This window comes from Metschnikowia bicuspidata (assembly GCF_001664035.1).
Source record: "Metschnikowia bicuspidata var. bicuspidata NRRL YB-4993 chromosome Unknown METBIscaffold_3, whole genome shotgun sequence".
Lineage (NCBI taxonomy): Eukaryota > Fungi > Ascomycota > Pichiomycetes > Serinales > Metschnikowiaceae > Metschnikowia > Metschnikowia bicuspidata.
In genome coordinates this window covers 1,666,149-1,680,712 of record NW_017387733.1, presented here as the reverse complement: position 1 = coordinate 1,680,712, position 14,564 = coordinate 1,666,149, and the positions used below count along the sequence as shown (strand labels likewise).

The following is a 14,564-nucleotide window of genomic DNA, read 5'->3' as shown; positions in this document are numbered from 1 at the left end:
ATCGCACGTGTCCGCAACAAACAAGCTGCATGGCAAGCGGCCATACATACCATCACGGAGAAACCCAACCGTCCTCCGTTTTTCCCCTTCGTTTCGGGGTTCCGCCGGCCCAGTGAGCGCCACGGCCCGCTCCTTCGACATGCCCACGCGTGACCAGCTAAGGTGCACCCCCCGGCATCGGCTCGCCAGCACCCCCTCACGCCGCTAGCATCGCGGACTGGGAGCCCGCGTCCGCCACGGCGTCGTGGCTCTTCATGTGGCGCGTCAAGCCGCGGCGTGTGTCGAAGTCCTTGCCACACTGCTCGCACGTGAAGGTCCGGGTATGCGTGCGCATGTGCTTGGTGAGGTTGGTGCTCTCGCGGAACCGCTTGCCACAGCCCGGCCACGTGCACACGAGCGGGCGGGAGTCCGAGTGGATGCGCATGTGGATGGCCCGCGACGAGCGGGTGGCGAAGCAGCGGCCGCAGGTGGCGCAGGCATACGGCTTCTCGCCCAGGTGGATGCGCTGGTGCAGCTTGAGCAACGACGGCACGGCGAAACTGGCGCCGCAGGTGGCGCACACGCAGGGCCGGTGGCCCGTGTGCACGTGGATGTGGCGGAAGATCTTCTGGCGCTGCGTGAACGGCTTACCGTTATTGCGCTCGCAGCCGTGCCAGCAGCAGTGGTAGATCAGCTTGCCGCGGCCGATGTGGTCATCCTTCAAGTGGTCCTGGAGGGCGCCGGCGGACGCATGCGTGCGGTTGCACAAGATTGGCTCGCCGGCGGCGGACGTACCGGTCTGCCACTTGCACGTGTGCAGCGGGTCCGAGGGCTCGGGGGCCACGACGCGTTTGGGCGAGATGCGCATGTCCAGGATGCGGAGGGCGTGGCTGTTTTGCGGGCCGAGGCGGCCACCATCCAGCTTGTGCACGGGGTGCTTGTGGGTGCAGGCGACGTTTCCATGGAGTGTTTCCACGCAGCCGTGCTCCTCAATTCCAAGGTGCTGCCCCACATCCTGCAGCATATGGAGACATATGTGGTCGTTGCCAGGAAACCCGCCCAAACTTCTGGACCCAGCTGCCTCCGCCTTTTCCTGCAGCCTTCCCTCGGCCCTGTCTTCTTTTCTCTCCTGAGGCAGCAAGGTTATGGAGCTGGGCGTGAGGAGCGGCAGCGCCGCCGCAACCATGGCCCCGCCCGATTTGTGGCTGTTGAGATGGTCCAAGAACAGCTGCACGTCGCCGTCCATGAACCCACAGTCATCCCACTCGCACTCCAACTTGCCCGGCGCCGGGGCCCCGGGTCCAAGCAGCTCCTGCGCCAAGTGCGTGCCGAGCACGTGGTCCATAAGCGACTCGTTGTCCACCGGCTGAAGGCAGTTTTCCCACTGGCACAGAAACGTGTGGGGCGGGCGGACTGTATCCACATGCAGCGCCTCCTTCAGCCCGGCCGGCAGCTCGAGGTCCGCCATCTTCAAGCCGGGCTCCGGGAAGAGCTGCCGGAAGTTGTTGAACTGCACAAAGAAGTCGTAGTCCTGCTGGAGCTGGGCCTGCTGCTGTCCGTACGTGGGTCCTGGCTGGCCCTTGTGGTTGGGGAGCGGGAGCCGTGCATGGAAACACGACTGGTGCATGGAGTGGTCCCCATCAGCATGCAGGTGGAAGCCGGGGCCCACCGGCGCCCCTTCGCCGGGGTTTCTGGGCGGGTCCTGGTGGCAGTGGTGGGGAAAGTGGATGTGGAACTGCAGGCCGTCAATGGCCTGCTTGGTTTCTGATGGCGGCCTGGGGGCCGGCCCGCCGGCGGGGCCGGGACCGTCGTGTGTTTTGGCCGGCGGTGCATGTGACGCCAGGATTGGGGGGTGTATTGACAGGAGGGGTGGGTTAAGAGACATTTCCGGTGCAATCAGGGACGTTTCTGGTCCAATCAGTGGCATTTCTGGTGCAATCAGTGACAGGCCTGCTGCGCTGGATGCCCCTCCTGCCTTGCATGGCTCTCCCGCCAGGTCTGCCGGATTCCCCATCTTCTCCATCTTCGCCATCCTCTCCACCTCCCCAATCCTCTCCATCTCCCCAATCCTCTCCATCTCCCCCACCTTGAATGGCACCTCCCCCACCGTGTCTCCCACCACCCCGCCCGGCTGCTCAAGGTTCCGATGCACGTTCTGGATCAAGTCCTCGAAAATCGTGAGCCGCGGCCGCTGCCACTCACAGAGGCTGTTGTCGTGATGGCCTGTTTCGCCACACCCCGAGTCCACACACATGTCCGCAACGGGCTCCGCCTCACAGCTCTCGTCTGAACAGCACTCCGTGGGGTGCAGCCCCAGGTCGGCATTCCCGATCCCCGCGCCGTCGCATGCGTAGTAGTAGCAGTCGTCGAGCTCATCGCAGAATATGTCGTCGCATAGATCAAAGCTTTTCTCGAGCTCCTTGCACTCTAGCTCCGGGAGCACGGTTCCATGCTGTTGGTCGTCACGTGGCCCGCCGCCTGCCGCGGCCGGGAGAGCATGTTCGCCGTGGTCGTGATTGTGGATGTGCCCGTGGATGTGCACGTGGTCTAGATGCTGGTGCACATGGCCATGCACAAACCCGTGGGTCAACACGTGGCCCGAGGCGTCGCGTTGCTGCGAGGGGAGCAGAAACCCCAACTTCTTGGACATCTGCCCGATATATTATAAAACGTGAAAAGTACGTCGAATAGACACGCCTCTGTAAACGGCACTGGGCGCCAAAGAAGCCAGCTGGATGTCAGATACAGGCCGGAGGCTGGGCAGAGGGCTTGGCCGATTGTAGTTTTTTCGGGCCTGGCTGCTCAGATGATTCACACACTAGCGCGGAGTCGAGAAAAACAGAAGACTGCGTTGGGATCCCCAGAACTCTTTTCCATTGGGGGGAGCCGTAGCTTAATTCAACCATGGTGGTTATGCCGGGGAACGTCACCGGGCGCTGTGTGCAGGCCCGGCCTTCATCCCGCCCGCAGCCGGACGACCTACGCCGGGGGATTTGTTTTTTTTATTTTCTTTTGTTTGCTGGATGAAAGACAGCGGCACGGCAGCCGGTGCCGGAATTCAGAATGGGCCCCCGCATGCTGCCAGACACGGCTCCATATGCACCAGACGTCCCTGGCCTTTGGCCTGTATGCGCATACGTGCTCATCGGTAGTGCACAGAGCGCTGGACCTGCTTCCAGTAGAAGGCTGAGACTTATTAGCTGTCTGACGTTTGGAGCGGGTATGCCAGCCGTTTCGAATATGGCCCTAATTTTTCGGCCCATACTGCCACCCTGGGCCTCTTTTGGTGCGAGGCTTCGGTGCGGCGGTTTCCTCTCCAATGTTCCAGAAACGCATGGTCCCGTCAAACCGGCCATAGCTAGCGCAGTGGCAATGCTTCCACCTAAACCCTGGCTTTACAATTTCTACGCATGGGCCAGACTTTGCCTAAGTTCTTTTGTAGACACAGGAAACCAATCAAGACCCCGGACTGGGTGTGCCACTCCTGGCCGAGTTGTGGTGTTGATGGCTGTTCCTTCAGACGTAGCCTGGTCTTTCGCACTGCCTTGCGGGTCGATGGTGCACCCAATCCACAGCCTGCCGCGAATTATGGAATTGGCCATGAATTGAAGACGGAAAAATAACACGTCTCCCCAGACCCCTTCCAAAGAACACGGTACTGGGCAGTGAAGCACGGCCGAGGCATCAAACAGGGCGTTGTTTTTCCATCCACCACTCGTATTTCTCACACCCGAAACCCCCCTTTGCGATATCCGTCCCTGGCAGCCAGCAAAATCGTTTATATTGAACTTTTCTAAATGCATATCGACGCGTTTGTCTTTGCTTCGTGAGCCCGACTCCAGTCCAGCGGCATCGCCGAAGACCGTGATCATATAGTCCCATGCTCAAGCTCAGTTCTTCAATTCCTGGATCTCATTCTCATCAGCGACAAGACCCATCACCACCAAGTACATGTTCAAGTTGTTCATCATGCTCTGCTTCTTGTACAAGTTCGCCACGTCGCTGTTGTCGATGGCCTTTGCTCTGCTCATGACCCCGAAAATCTCGTCCTTCACCTCCTCCACGATGATCCGCTGGTGACTCAATTTCCCGCCCAATGATAGCGTGGCCAAGAACTGCCACACGTAGTCGTCCTCCATGTCGCCGTGCGACGGAGGGAAAATGGCGGCGATGCGCGATTCCAAAGCGGTGAAAAGCTCGTCGTAGCAGCTGGACCACTCGGATAAGTCGGTGGCCGAAATGGACCCTTCGCCCTTCATCAACTCGGCTCTGGACAATAATGTTGTGATCACAGACAAGCCGATCTTGGTGGTGGAGACGAACGACACGACGTTGTGCTGCGCCAAAATCAGGAGCAAGCTCAAGATTTCGTTGAACCTGAAGTCCTGCACGGCGTTCATCAACACTTTGCAGAACGTCAAGGTGTATATATCCACCAATTTGGAGATTTCCACGGGGAGCTTCTTGCTTTCGTATGTGGTGTAGGAGCCATCCTTGATCACCCTCAAGTTCTCCAAATTGGACATGACCAAGGTGATGACCGTCAAGATCTGGTCTCGGGACAAGAACTTAAAAAGACGGGGCAACACCTTCAAAGCCTTGGGGTAGTTGAGGCATTGCACGAAGGGGTTGACGTAGGACTCGTCGTCGCCCGAGGACGATGGCTGGTCCAACACGTGCATGGAGTCCCAGAGCTTGCTTGTGTCGATTCCCGGCGAGGTTCTCGACTCGCTCTCGATCGACATCAAGTTGTTGATGATCTCCTCGAGAATGCCCATGATATCCTTTTTACTGTATTTCTTGATGGGCTTCGAAGGCGCGGCGATCGAGGGGGACCTGGTCTTGTTCTGCACGGGAGGCACGACGTCACCGTCGTCGTCCTCCTGGTCCTTGGCCTTTTGCGCGGCCTTGCTGAGAATCACCAACTGCTGCCTGGGCTTTTTGCCTGAGCCGACAGAGATTTTGCCAAGCACGCCTTCGCGAGCGCTGTGGGTGGATTTCTGCCTCTCCTTGGCCACGGACACGGCCTTCTGAACCTGCTGCTGCATTCTCTGCAACGCGACGTCCGCGCGCTTGAAGCGGCCGCCCAAGCGGTGGCCGCTCTGGTCCAAGTAGGCCTGGGCAATGGAGTTGGGCTGCTGCGTCAGCGGGGCGCCGAGCGCGTTGGGCGCGGCCTTCGGGTGGATCACCTTGTAGACCTGGGCGTAGAAGTCCTCGTTGTATGGGTCTTCCGTGACGATCTGCGAGAGCTGGAACCGCGTGACAAAGTCCTTGTCCTTGGGGTTCATGACCCCCGAGTACTTCATGATCTTGGCCACCTTGTCCTGGCGTCTGGCCAAGCGCTGCTGCTCCTCAGGCAGCAAGTCAGGCGCCTGTGTGTGGGCCTGCGGCGAGAAGTGAGACTGCGGAGATTGCGCATGCGCGGGCAGCTTGAGCTGCTGGGCCTGGTGGGCCTGCTGGGCCGGGTGAACATTCTGCAGTGCGTTTTGCTGCTGGGCTTGTTGCTGTTTGACCCGCTGCTGCTGCTGCTGTTGGTGCGCGTCCCGCGGGGCGGTGGCTTGTGCCTGGGAGCCCAACACGGGGAACTGCGACATGTCGGACCTGGCCGCGGGCTTGGGCCCCAGGCCCGGGTTGCCGTTCTTTGCGGGCACGGCAGCCGGCACCGCAGGGCGCTCGTTCACCGGGCCGGCGGCATCCGCAGGGCGCGCGGCAGCATGGCCACCCGAGCCCATGGCCGGGGGCATGGGCATGCCGGGGATCCCCATGGGCGGCACGCCTGGCTGGCCCATGGGCGGCGGGTACGCAGGCTGCATAGGCATGAACTGGCCCGGGTACGGCATTCCGTACGCGCCCGCGGGCGGCATGTAGCCCTGCGGCATCATGTAGCCGCCGTAGCCGGCCGGCATGGCCGCGTAGAACGGCTGCTGGGGGGCCGTGGGCGGGCGGTTCTGCACGCCGTCGATGGCGGTCAACTGGGCCTCGATTTCCTGCAAGCTCAAGACCTTGCGGTCGTCGCGGGCCGCGGCAGGCCCGCCCGGCGCCGCGGCGGGTGCGGGCGCGGCGGCCGGATCCGGCGTGTTGTCGCCCCACAAGTCCTTCATGAAGTCGTCGTCGTTGGCGGCAGCGGCACGTGCAAACGACATGTCGGGCCGTGTTTGTGCCGCCGAGACGGGCGCGCGGCCCGCGGCCAGGCCGTGGAAGTCGAAGTTGCGGCCGACCTCGGCTACGCCGAAAGTCTCGGAGTTCAAAACATCGTCCTCCTCAGGGTCGCCGAGGCCCTCGTAAGTGTCCTGGAAATCGTAGGATTTTGCGTCTGCGGCGGCGGCGTGGGGGGCCGGGCGTGGGGGCGCGGAGCTGTCGAAACCGAAAAACGACATTGGCGGGGCGGACACGGCGTTTTGGCGTGGGTTAGTGGTGGTCTGGAGAGCGCCTATGGGGTAGTAGGGGGAGTTTTGCGGTGCTCTTTTTTCTGGCGCCGCCCGACGAAGGTGTGGGCCGCGCACGACCGGTGCGCTCGCCTGGGGCCGCTGCTAATTCGGGGCCGCTGCTAGTTCGGGGCCGCTGCTAGTTCGGGGCCGCTGCTAGTTCGGGGCGACGCTGCCGTGGGGGTATGAAATTTTGCAGCATGCTAGTTTTTGTTTTGGTTTTGGGTTTTTGTTTTTTGTTTTGGTTTTGGGTTTTTGTTTTTTGTTTTTTTTTTTTCAGTTTGCTGGAGCTGGTGGAGAGCAGATCGCTGGAGGTACGCTCTAGGTTCTTTGGCGTAGTTCGCGGCTTGTTACTGCGTTGTTTAATTTGTAGTGCAGTGGAGCCGCGCTGCGCAGTGCACGAAGATTCGATAATTTGCAGTCTATGCTTGTCGGATTTGCAGTCTACGTTTGTCGAAGTTGCAGAGACGAGATCCTCGAGTTGAGCACGTGCTGATACTTGATATTTCCCCGTCCACAGATGCGTGTCTTTTTGTAGTCATTGATGCTTCGTAAATACGGGCTCATTCTTTATTCTGCGGCTTCCGGTGCCTGGCTTTCGCACCAAATTAGCTAGCACATGTTTCCAAGGCTCGTCAGCAGGCTGTGTGTACAAGGTGAGCTTATAAAGTGAGCTTACAAGGTGAGCTTACAGTGTTTGCAAGCTATGTTTACAAGCTGTGTATAAAACATGATTTGTTGTTTCCCAGACCTATCATCATGCAGTAGTGTTTTGAGTCACGCATGCTTCTGCGTTATTCAATACATTTTTATCGGAACGCGCTGCTTGTCTGATACAGGTTTGCAACTTGGTTGGCATCTTCTTTCAATCACCATTCGATACTTCGGTAATTGACTGAGGTTCTGGGACAAATTTCTATGCTCTATGTGTTTTCAAATTGGTTTCTCTTGCAGCTCGTATGAACGCTAGTTCATCCTCTCAATTCCTAGCATGCCATAGTACTCAATGTCTGATTCAAGTGGAAATTGTAGTAGCTTTCTGTCCACCAATGAGTTTTTGGCTCGGCATCCTCAGTTTTTCTTAATCAACGTAGGCCTTTTTATAATTTCTGTAGCACAGGTCGTATTCACTATTTTTGCTCATGTCTTAAATACACATACCATCAATTTATAATCGGGCGCATAACAATGCGCACTCTTGGTACCTGCTTTTTAACATACTTCCTCTTCTTCGCCGAGACATGTCACAAGTGCTTCCACACCATTTCTGCTTCACAAGATTATGTTTTCCAAATTCATTAACAATCTTCTTATCCCAGTTGTGCACAATGTCATAAAATACTTGTTTTTCTGATACCAGGGTGGAATCATTTGCGAGCCCGCGTATGCGTGATGGTTAATTTATTATCTGGTATCTAAAAAACAAATACCAATTTTGCAATTCTTGTCCGTACAAACCCAATTCTGTCTAGCTCTATGTAATCGGGATGTTTACCAGAACACTCAGAAAAGCACCATTGACGCCCCGTGTTCATACATATTGTGCTGCTACCTGATTGATTGACCTACTCAGTCGCAACTTATTCAACTGAAACCTAACCAGCTGTAACATTTTTGCCTCTTACTTTTTTAAATAACAATCCTCGTTTTATATGGAACACCATTGAAGTCTTGAAAATCCTTGGCATTTTTCTAAATCGATTCATACTCACAGCTAGCCACAGAGCTCATCACTGGGTGAATTGTTGTCACTTCACCGATTCTACAACAGATGCTGATGACTACCACTCCAGTAATGGGAATCGTCTTTTTTGAGCAAACGTTGTAAGACTCGGCACTACCATTTGGACGCCGGTCACAATAATGTGCTTTTGCACGATATATGGTTCCTGCTTCCTCGGTGTTCGCAAGGTCACGGTATATCAATCTTCCAGTGGTTTTCCAAAGCATTTTATTCTTCATAATCAGCCTTATTTTGTTGTATGCCCTTTGAGTTTTTAAAAGCATGTCTGATACTTCTCTCACTTGACATTGTTGCATGTCGGTGGATATCGATATTTAATGTTTTCTCTATTCACAAAATTTCCAGTGATTCTCAATTCGATAGAGATTTCTTTCTTTTTGCTGTAAAATCTTATCATAGCAACAAACTATTATCCGCAGGACACTCTCAAATCATTCCAATTGAACAAGCCCTGGGAGACTAAAAAGTGTGGAAATATGGATTCCTTTGCGAATATTTGGCTATTTTCCTTTCTCATCTATTTATTTCATGCTATTTGGAGAAGTCTTGGGTCATGACAGTGTGTTTTCCAATAATAGATTTCCTGAGAATACATCACTCTGGATCCCACTGGGATATATTTCAAAACATGAATTTGCTTCTCAAGGCTGAGACCGGTGTTCACATACATATGGGGATTGATCTGTCAGATGGCGTGCGCCGATATGAAAACGAACAAGTTTTTGTGTTTCTCCATTTCTTCACTTTGTTTTCTGATTTTCCGATTGTGCTTCCGAGCAAACTCAATTTTCGCATCCCTTAACAGTTGCTTTGATACGTAGTAGGCCAGTTCAACATTTTGTGTCTTCCGGAGGGAATGGACCCTTGCGAGATTATACTGAAAGTTGGAAGCATATTATAAAAACAAATGCTACATCATTTTCTTAGAAGTGATCTTATTTTAGCTTTAGAATTCTGGGGGTGATTTGCGCTATATTCAAATGTCAATAAAAAAGGTAGAATTGAGTAGTCTACTTATTGGCGAGAGTTCCATGTTGTCTCATCACAAAATGTGATGATCTGATCTATATGGCTAGCTACACAGACCAAATTAAGGCTGTTTCAATTAGAATTTTCTTTCACTTACGACATATCATAGTGGATAGATTATTATGGTGCGGCGCGACGTTTCGCTGAGGCAAGCTATGCTTTTAGTGTTTATTCATATTGAGTATTTTTTCAACTAGCGGTTGAGATAAATTTGAGACAGAAAAATTATTCTACTTCCCAATTTTGGGCTGTATTCTATTGTTTAGCACATCTTTTCAAAGCAATGAAGTTATGGAGAAAAGAATCAGCATAAAACTGTGGATTCATTGCACACAATTTTGGATGTAATTCTGAGTTGATGATTTCAATGGTGGAATCTTCTAGTGTTACTATATCAAAATGACTTCATATTATCAAAAAAAAAGACTTGTGAAAATTGTACGACAAGCGAAGCGCTTTTGTTTCAACCTAAAACCCATTGGTCAAAATTGCTCAATGGTGTGACAGGTTCTATCTTTATCCAATCTTCTGAACATTTTAGCCAACTTTTTTTTTTTCATATAAATCACCCTTCTTCAATTACTTATAATTTTTTTGGCTCGATAGTATGTATTGTTTTCAAGTAAATCGTTTTTGTTAGCTCAACATAACTTGCATTGTCTTAGTACATTGACTATGTCCTTAATAAACCTCACTTCCAACCTACAGTAGACCCAAAACTCTTGGGAGATGAAGCAAAATTGAGATTGAAAAATTCCGGTAATGATAAATCTGATGTGTAAATTATTCAATCCTTTTTGGTTGCCGCGATTTAATTAATTAGGCGACAAAACTTTTTTCAGTTTAGCACACTCGTGTGAAAAAGTAAGATTTATAGCAGGTGCTTTGATCCCAAAAAAACTTGATACCTAGGCTAAGCTTGGAATTGGTGATCTCGCCTTCATGTTCTTCATTGCACCTATTCCGCGATCATAGATGCTATCTAGGATTTGAACTTGCAGACTAGTGAAGCTTCTAAATCTAATGCAAGATTCCGGGCCCCCATAACTGAATAAATTGAGCCTTTAGCTTCATTCGGCTTCAGAGTGGTTAAGAAAAGAAAATTGCTCCAGCAAGAATGATTTTAAAGCTTATAAATACTTTGACTGTAACTATATTATACTTTTCGAGTGCATAGTCCTGCCAGTGTTCCATGATCTCAGGAAAGTAACCTTCAAAGCATTCACTGACAAAGACATTGTACCACGAAAACATTTCTATTTACATGGAGCTATCCCATAAACGCCACAAACATTTTCATCATGGGCAACTTTCAGTACTCTCAATTCACATTCCGACTTTCGCTGATTTGCTTGATTTCTATAAAAGCACCTCCTATAGTCTTTGTCTTGACACATCACTTGTTCAGCTTTCACAAATGAGCTCAAAATCATCAGACACGATATATGATATCGAATTAGTCCAGATATGTCGGTCGTTAAAAAGTGAGAACGGAACGCGGAGGTCCATAAGCAATGTTCTTATCATTCTCCATTTTGAGGTCATACTCGCTTGAAGGTTTGCTCTTTCTCTTTCACGGTACGCTTTGAAAAGAGCCAATTCACTTGCACGTATTATATTTGCTATCAAACTTCAAACCAAAAACATTGTTCAATATCAGACTTTGAACTGCTATTCTCAGGACCCTCAATATTAGATCATCAGTTGAGTGGAAGATTTCAGCAAACAGTAGTAAGACTCTAGAGCTTTTCAACAAATTGGTCTTCTTGAACAAACACAATCAACGACGTTTGACTTCTTACCAACTTGATCATATTATGTAGCTCAATCAGTCTATATGAATGTTAAAAAGGGAACTGTTCTAAAGACTTAAAGATAAGCTTCTTGCTCAAAACTAAACACCCGAGCCCTTTTGCCCGTCACTAGAAGAATTCGCAATACTCTTTGCACGGAAATCTCCAAAATCAGACGATCAGAAAATGAAAAAAAAAGTCAATGCAGCAAGGCTTCTTTTTAAATCTGCAGCGTCTTGGGGTTGCACCTCACTGCCTGCCATGGTAATACACGAGCTCTTGAGAGTGAATTAAGAAGTTGATTAGGAACATGCCGAGTCTATACAAACGCCTCTTTATATACAATGGCCATCAGTCGATCAGGATTTCTGCCCAGTATTCGGGCCCGTCTCGACGCTTGTGTCGGATAGTTCCCTTCATGATAACGCTCTCATTTCTCCACAAGCCGGGCCTTCACTGAGTATCCCCGCGGCGAAATATTTACAACTTTCTAGAGGAAGGTCTGGAGCGTGCTCGAGAGCTTGACGTGCATTTCATCCCACTCACCTTCCTGATCACTGAGCACGGTGATGGCACCGCCAGCGCCTATGCGCCATATGTTTTCAGTAGGGGAGTTCTCTTTGTCTGTCTTGTAGTTGACAATAGAGCGGATGGTCACCGACCAGTCTGCGTCGTCGGTGATGGACCAGTAGCCCGCCACGCCGGAATAAAGGCCTCTGCGGCCGCCCGCCATCATGGTGGGTTGAAGACTCTCGATGTCTTGAAGAAGCTCAATGGATCTCTTCTTGGGGGCGCCCGTCATCGAGCCAGGAGGGAGCGACAGCCGGAGAATGTCCACGCCCTTATGGCCGTCTTCCTTGATGTGGCCGCGGATCACGCTGACCATCTGGTACACGGTCTTGTACTCCTCGACGGCCATCAAGGCGTCCACGGTGACGTCGTCTGTGAACAGCTGCAAGTCGTGGCGAATCAAGTCGACGATCATGAGGTTCTCGCCCATTTCCTTGGGCGTGCGCAAGATGGCCGTGGCGTCGTCGAGCGTCACGGCGTCGGTGTTTTTCACGGTGCCCTTGATGGGCCTCAACTCGGCGATTTTCTTGCCGGGCGCCTGGGCACTGTCGCCCCAGGACAAGAACCGCTCCGGCGACGACGAGATCAACACGCAGTCGTCAAAGTCCATGAAGCTCGAGTAGGGCGACGGGTTCTTGTGCACGGCCAACACCTTGTAGATGCTCCACGGGTCCAAGTACAGGGGGAGCCGGATCTTCAGCTGGGTGGTGAGGCAGAGTTCGTACGAGTCGCCCGAGTGCAAGTACTCCTGGCAAAGGTCGAACTGCCTGTTGTAGACTTCGCGGGACGGGAACTCGTACTGGATGTGCTGGTCCTCCGCGCGACACAAGGCCTTCACGCTCGTGGGGACCACGGCCGCGTCGATGCGGAGGTCCGGCGGGCTGCATATCGTGGCAAGGAGCTCCTCGCAGGCGGCGGCGTCGTTTTCCCGAATGGAGACGAGGAACCAGCTCTGGCAGATGCGGTCGTACAAAATGAAGCGCTCCACAAACACAAGCTTGGTGTCGGGCGCACTGCCGCGGCAGGGCAGCGCCATTTTGGCCGTGTCCACGTGCTGGCCTTCCTCGTAGGACAACACGCCCATGTAGCCGCCCCAGAAGGGGAACGGGCGCGAGTGCACGTGCCCGATGCGGGCCTCGAGCGCCTGCCTCGAGACGTAGCGGGCCGCCATGCGCGACGCGAGGAACTGCCACATGGACGCGACCGGCTCGGTGTGCGCGGAGCCCGGGGTCTTGAACCGCAGCGTGGTCACGCAGTGCGGCGTCTCCACGGAGTGCGAGAGCACCTCGCTGAGGCCCGCCAAGGGGAGCCCGATGATGGACCACTCGCCCGGGTCGGCCGCGGAGTTGAGGAACGTGAAGTCCACGCCGGCCCGCGCCAAGTGCTCGCACACGTCGATGGGCATCGTGCCCGGGTGCGCCGGCCTGAACTGCCGGGCAAACACCGCGGGCGCGCCGCGGCACGCAAACGTCCCGCCCGGAACAAGGCACGCGTCTTGCACCGACCGCCGGCGGACCATGTCCTCGCAGACACGGGCGAACGACGCGTCGCGCTGCCGCGCGCGCAAGCCCGCGCGGCGTTCCCGGTTGTAGTCGGCGGCAATGCGGTCGAAGTTGCGCACAAGCTGGTCGCCGCGGCTCGAGCAGATGGACTCGGGGTGGTATTGCACGCCGTACAACGGGAGCGCCGCGTGGCGGCCGGCCATCAAGATGCGGCGCGGCGCGCCGTCGGCGCCGGCGTCGGCGCCGGTCTCCTGGCATGTCGCAAGCGGCACAATCGCAGCATTGAGCCCGGCCATTTCCACGTGCAACGAGTGGTAGCGCACGCTGGCAAACGGCTCGAGGTCCTCCGGCGCGGCGCCGAAAAGCGCGCTGGCCACGGGCGTGATGGCGTACACCTGGCCGTGCTTGATGGACTGCAACCGCAGCACCTTGTTGCCGAACTCGAGGCACAAGCTCTGGAACCCAAGACACACGCCTAGCGTGGGCACGCACAGCGGCGGGTCCCGCGCAAAGCGGCGGAAAAGCCAGCCCACGATGCCCACGTCCTCGGGCGTGTGCGGGTGGCCCGGGCCGGGGCCCACGACTATGTAGTCGAAGAACCGGAGCCACGTCTGGAACGCATGCTCGTATTCCCGCGGCGCAAACGTGTCGTTGAAGATGGTCACCACCTGCCTGCCGGCGTTGGCCTCGAGGAGCCGGCGCAAGTTGTGCGAGAACGAGTCGTACGAGTCGATGAGAAGAATCATGCCCGCGGCGGGGGGCTCGTTGGGGCACCGGGACATCTGGGGTGCAAGACGCGAGTGGTTGGAGGGGCGCTTTTTTTTTGCCGTTGGCTTTGGGCTTAGCCGGCTGGTCGCGCACTGCGCGGGCCGCGCATACACGAGACGCACGCGGGGCCGGGCAAACGGTCTCTCCATGTACGCTGGAGGCGCGGCGGCGCTCGACACCAGCAGGCGTGGGGCCAGCGAAGAAGACGGTGGCGGGCGGTGGAGGCCTGTTTGTGTGCTTGTGCAAGCTGCCGGTGCTGCACGGGTGGTCACGTGCCGGGCGCTTTAAGCGGCCCGGAAATTGCATACCGGCTAGGACCGTTCGCCTGCTCAGTGCAATGCTGGTGCGTGGACTGGTTGCCATGGCCAGCACGTTGATTGAACCTGACGGCACGTTGGCTGAACCCGAGGCCTCTTTCCGAAAACTCCCCTGCCGCTCCGGGCGATTCCTGCACGGCACATGCACGTGACGGGACGTGTCGTGGAAGCTGCGCAGAGGCCTGGATGCGCAGCCATGGAGAGGCCTGGATGTGATTTATGTTTCGTTTGCACAGAGGCCCCAGACAAATGAATTATTGCCCAGACAAATCAGTTACTGCCCAGACAAATTAATTGCGGCCCAGACAAATCGGTTACTGCCCAGACAAATTAATTGCGGCCCAGACAAATTAATTGCGGCCCAGACAAACCAATTACTGCCCAGACAAATCAATTACTGCCCCGACAAATCAATTGCTGCCCAGACAAATCAATTA

The 14,564-nt window shown here is 54.4% G+C and overlaps 3 protein-coding genes across 3 annotated transcripts; all 3 read right to left on the bottom strand.

Moving 5' to 3' along the window:
• Positions 1–244: 244 nt before the first annotated feature.
• On the bottom strand, positions 245–2,326 carry CSR1 (Csr1p; the record flags this gene model as incomplete). The annotated part of the gene is made up of 3 exons (XM_018855092.1): positions 245–967; positions 1,163–1,732; positions 2,066–2,326. Coding segments are annotated over 3 exons (1,554 nt in total), but the record flags the coding sequence as incomplete, so codon positions are not given.
• A 1,543-nt stretch (positions 2,327–3,869) lies between these two features.
• Positions 3,870–6,406, bottom strand: METBIDRAFT_69957 (uncharacterized protein; the record flags this gene model as incomplete). The annotated part of the gene is made up of 2 exons (XM_018858384.1): positions 5,451–6,406; positions 3,870–5,351 (listed from the first exon to the last, which is right to left on the bottom strand). Exons 1-2 carry the CDS (start codon positions 6,354–6,356, stop codon positions 3,870–3,872), a joined length of 2,388 nt encoding a protein of 795 aa, XP_018711930.1. The 5' UTR covers positions 6,357–6,406.
• A 5,054-nt stretch (positions 6,407–11,460) lies between these two features.
• ABZ1 (4-amino-4-deoxychorismate synthase) lies at positions 11,461–13,788 on the bottom strand (the record flags this gene model as incomplete). Its single annotated transcript, XM_018858875.1, has 1 exon — positions 11,461–13,788. The coding sequence occupies one exon, from the start codon at positions 13,786–13,788 to the stop codon at positions 11,461–11,463; it is 2,328 nt and encodes a 775-aa protein (XP_018711929.1).
• Positions 13,789–14,564: the final 776 nt, after the last annotated feature.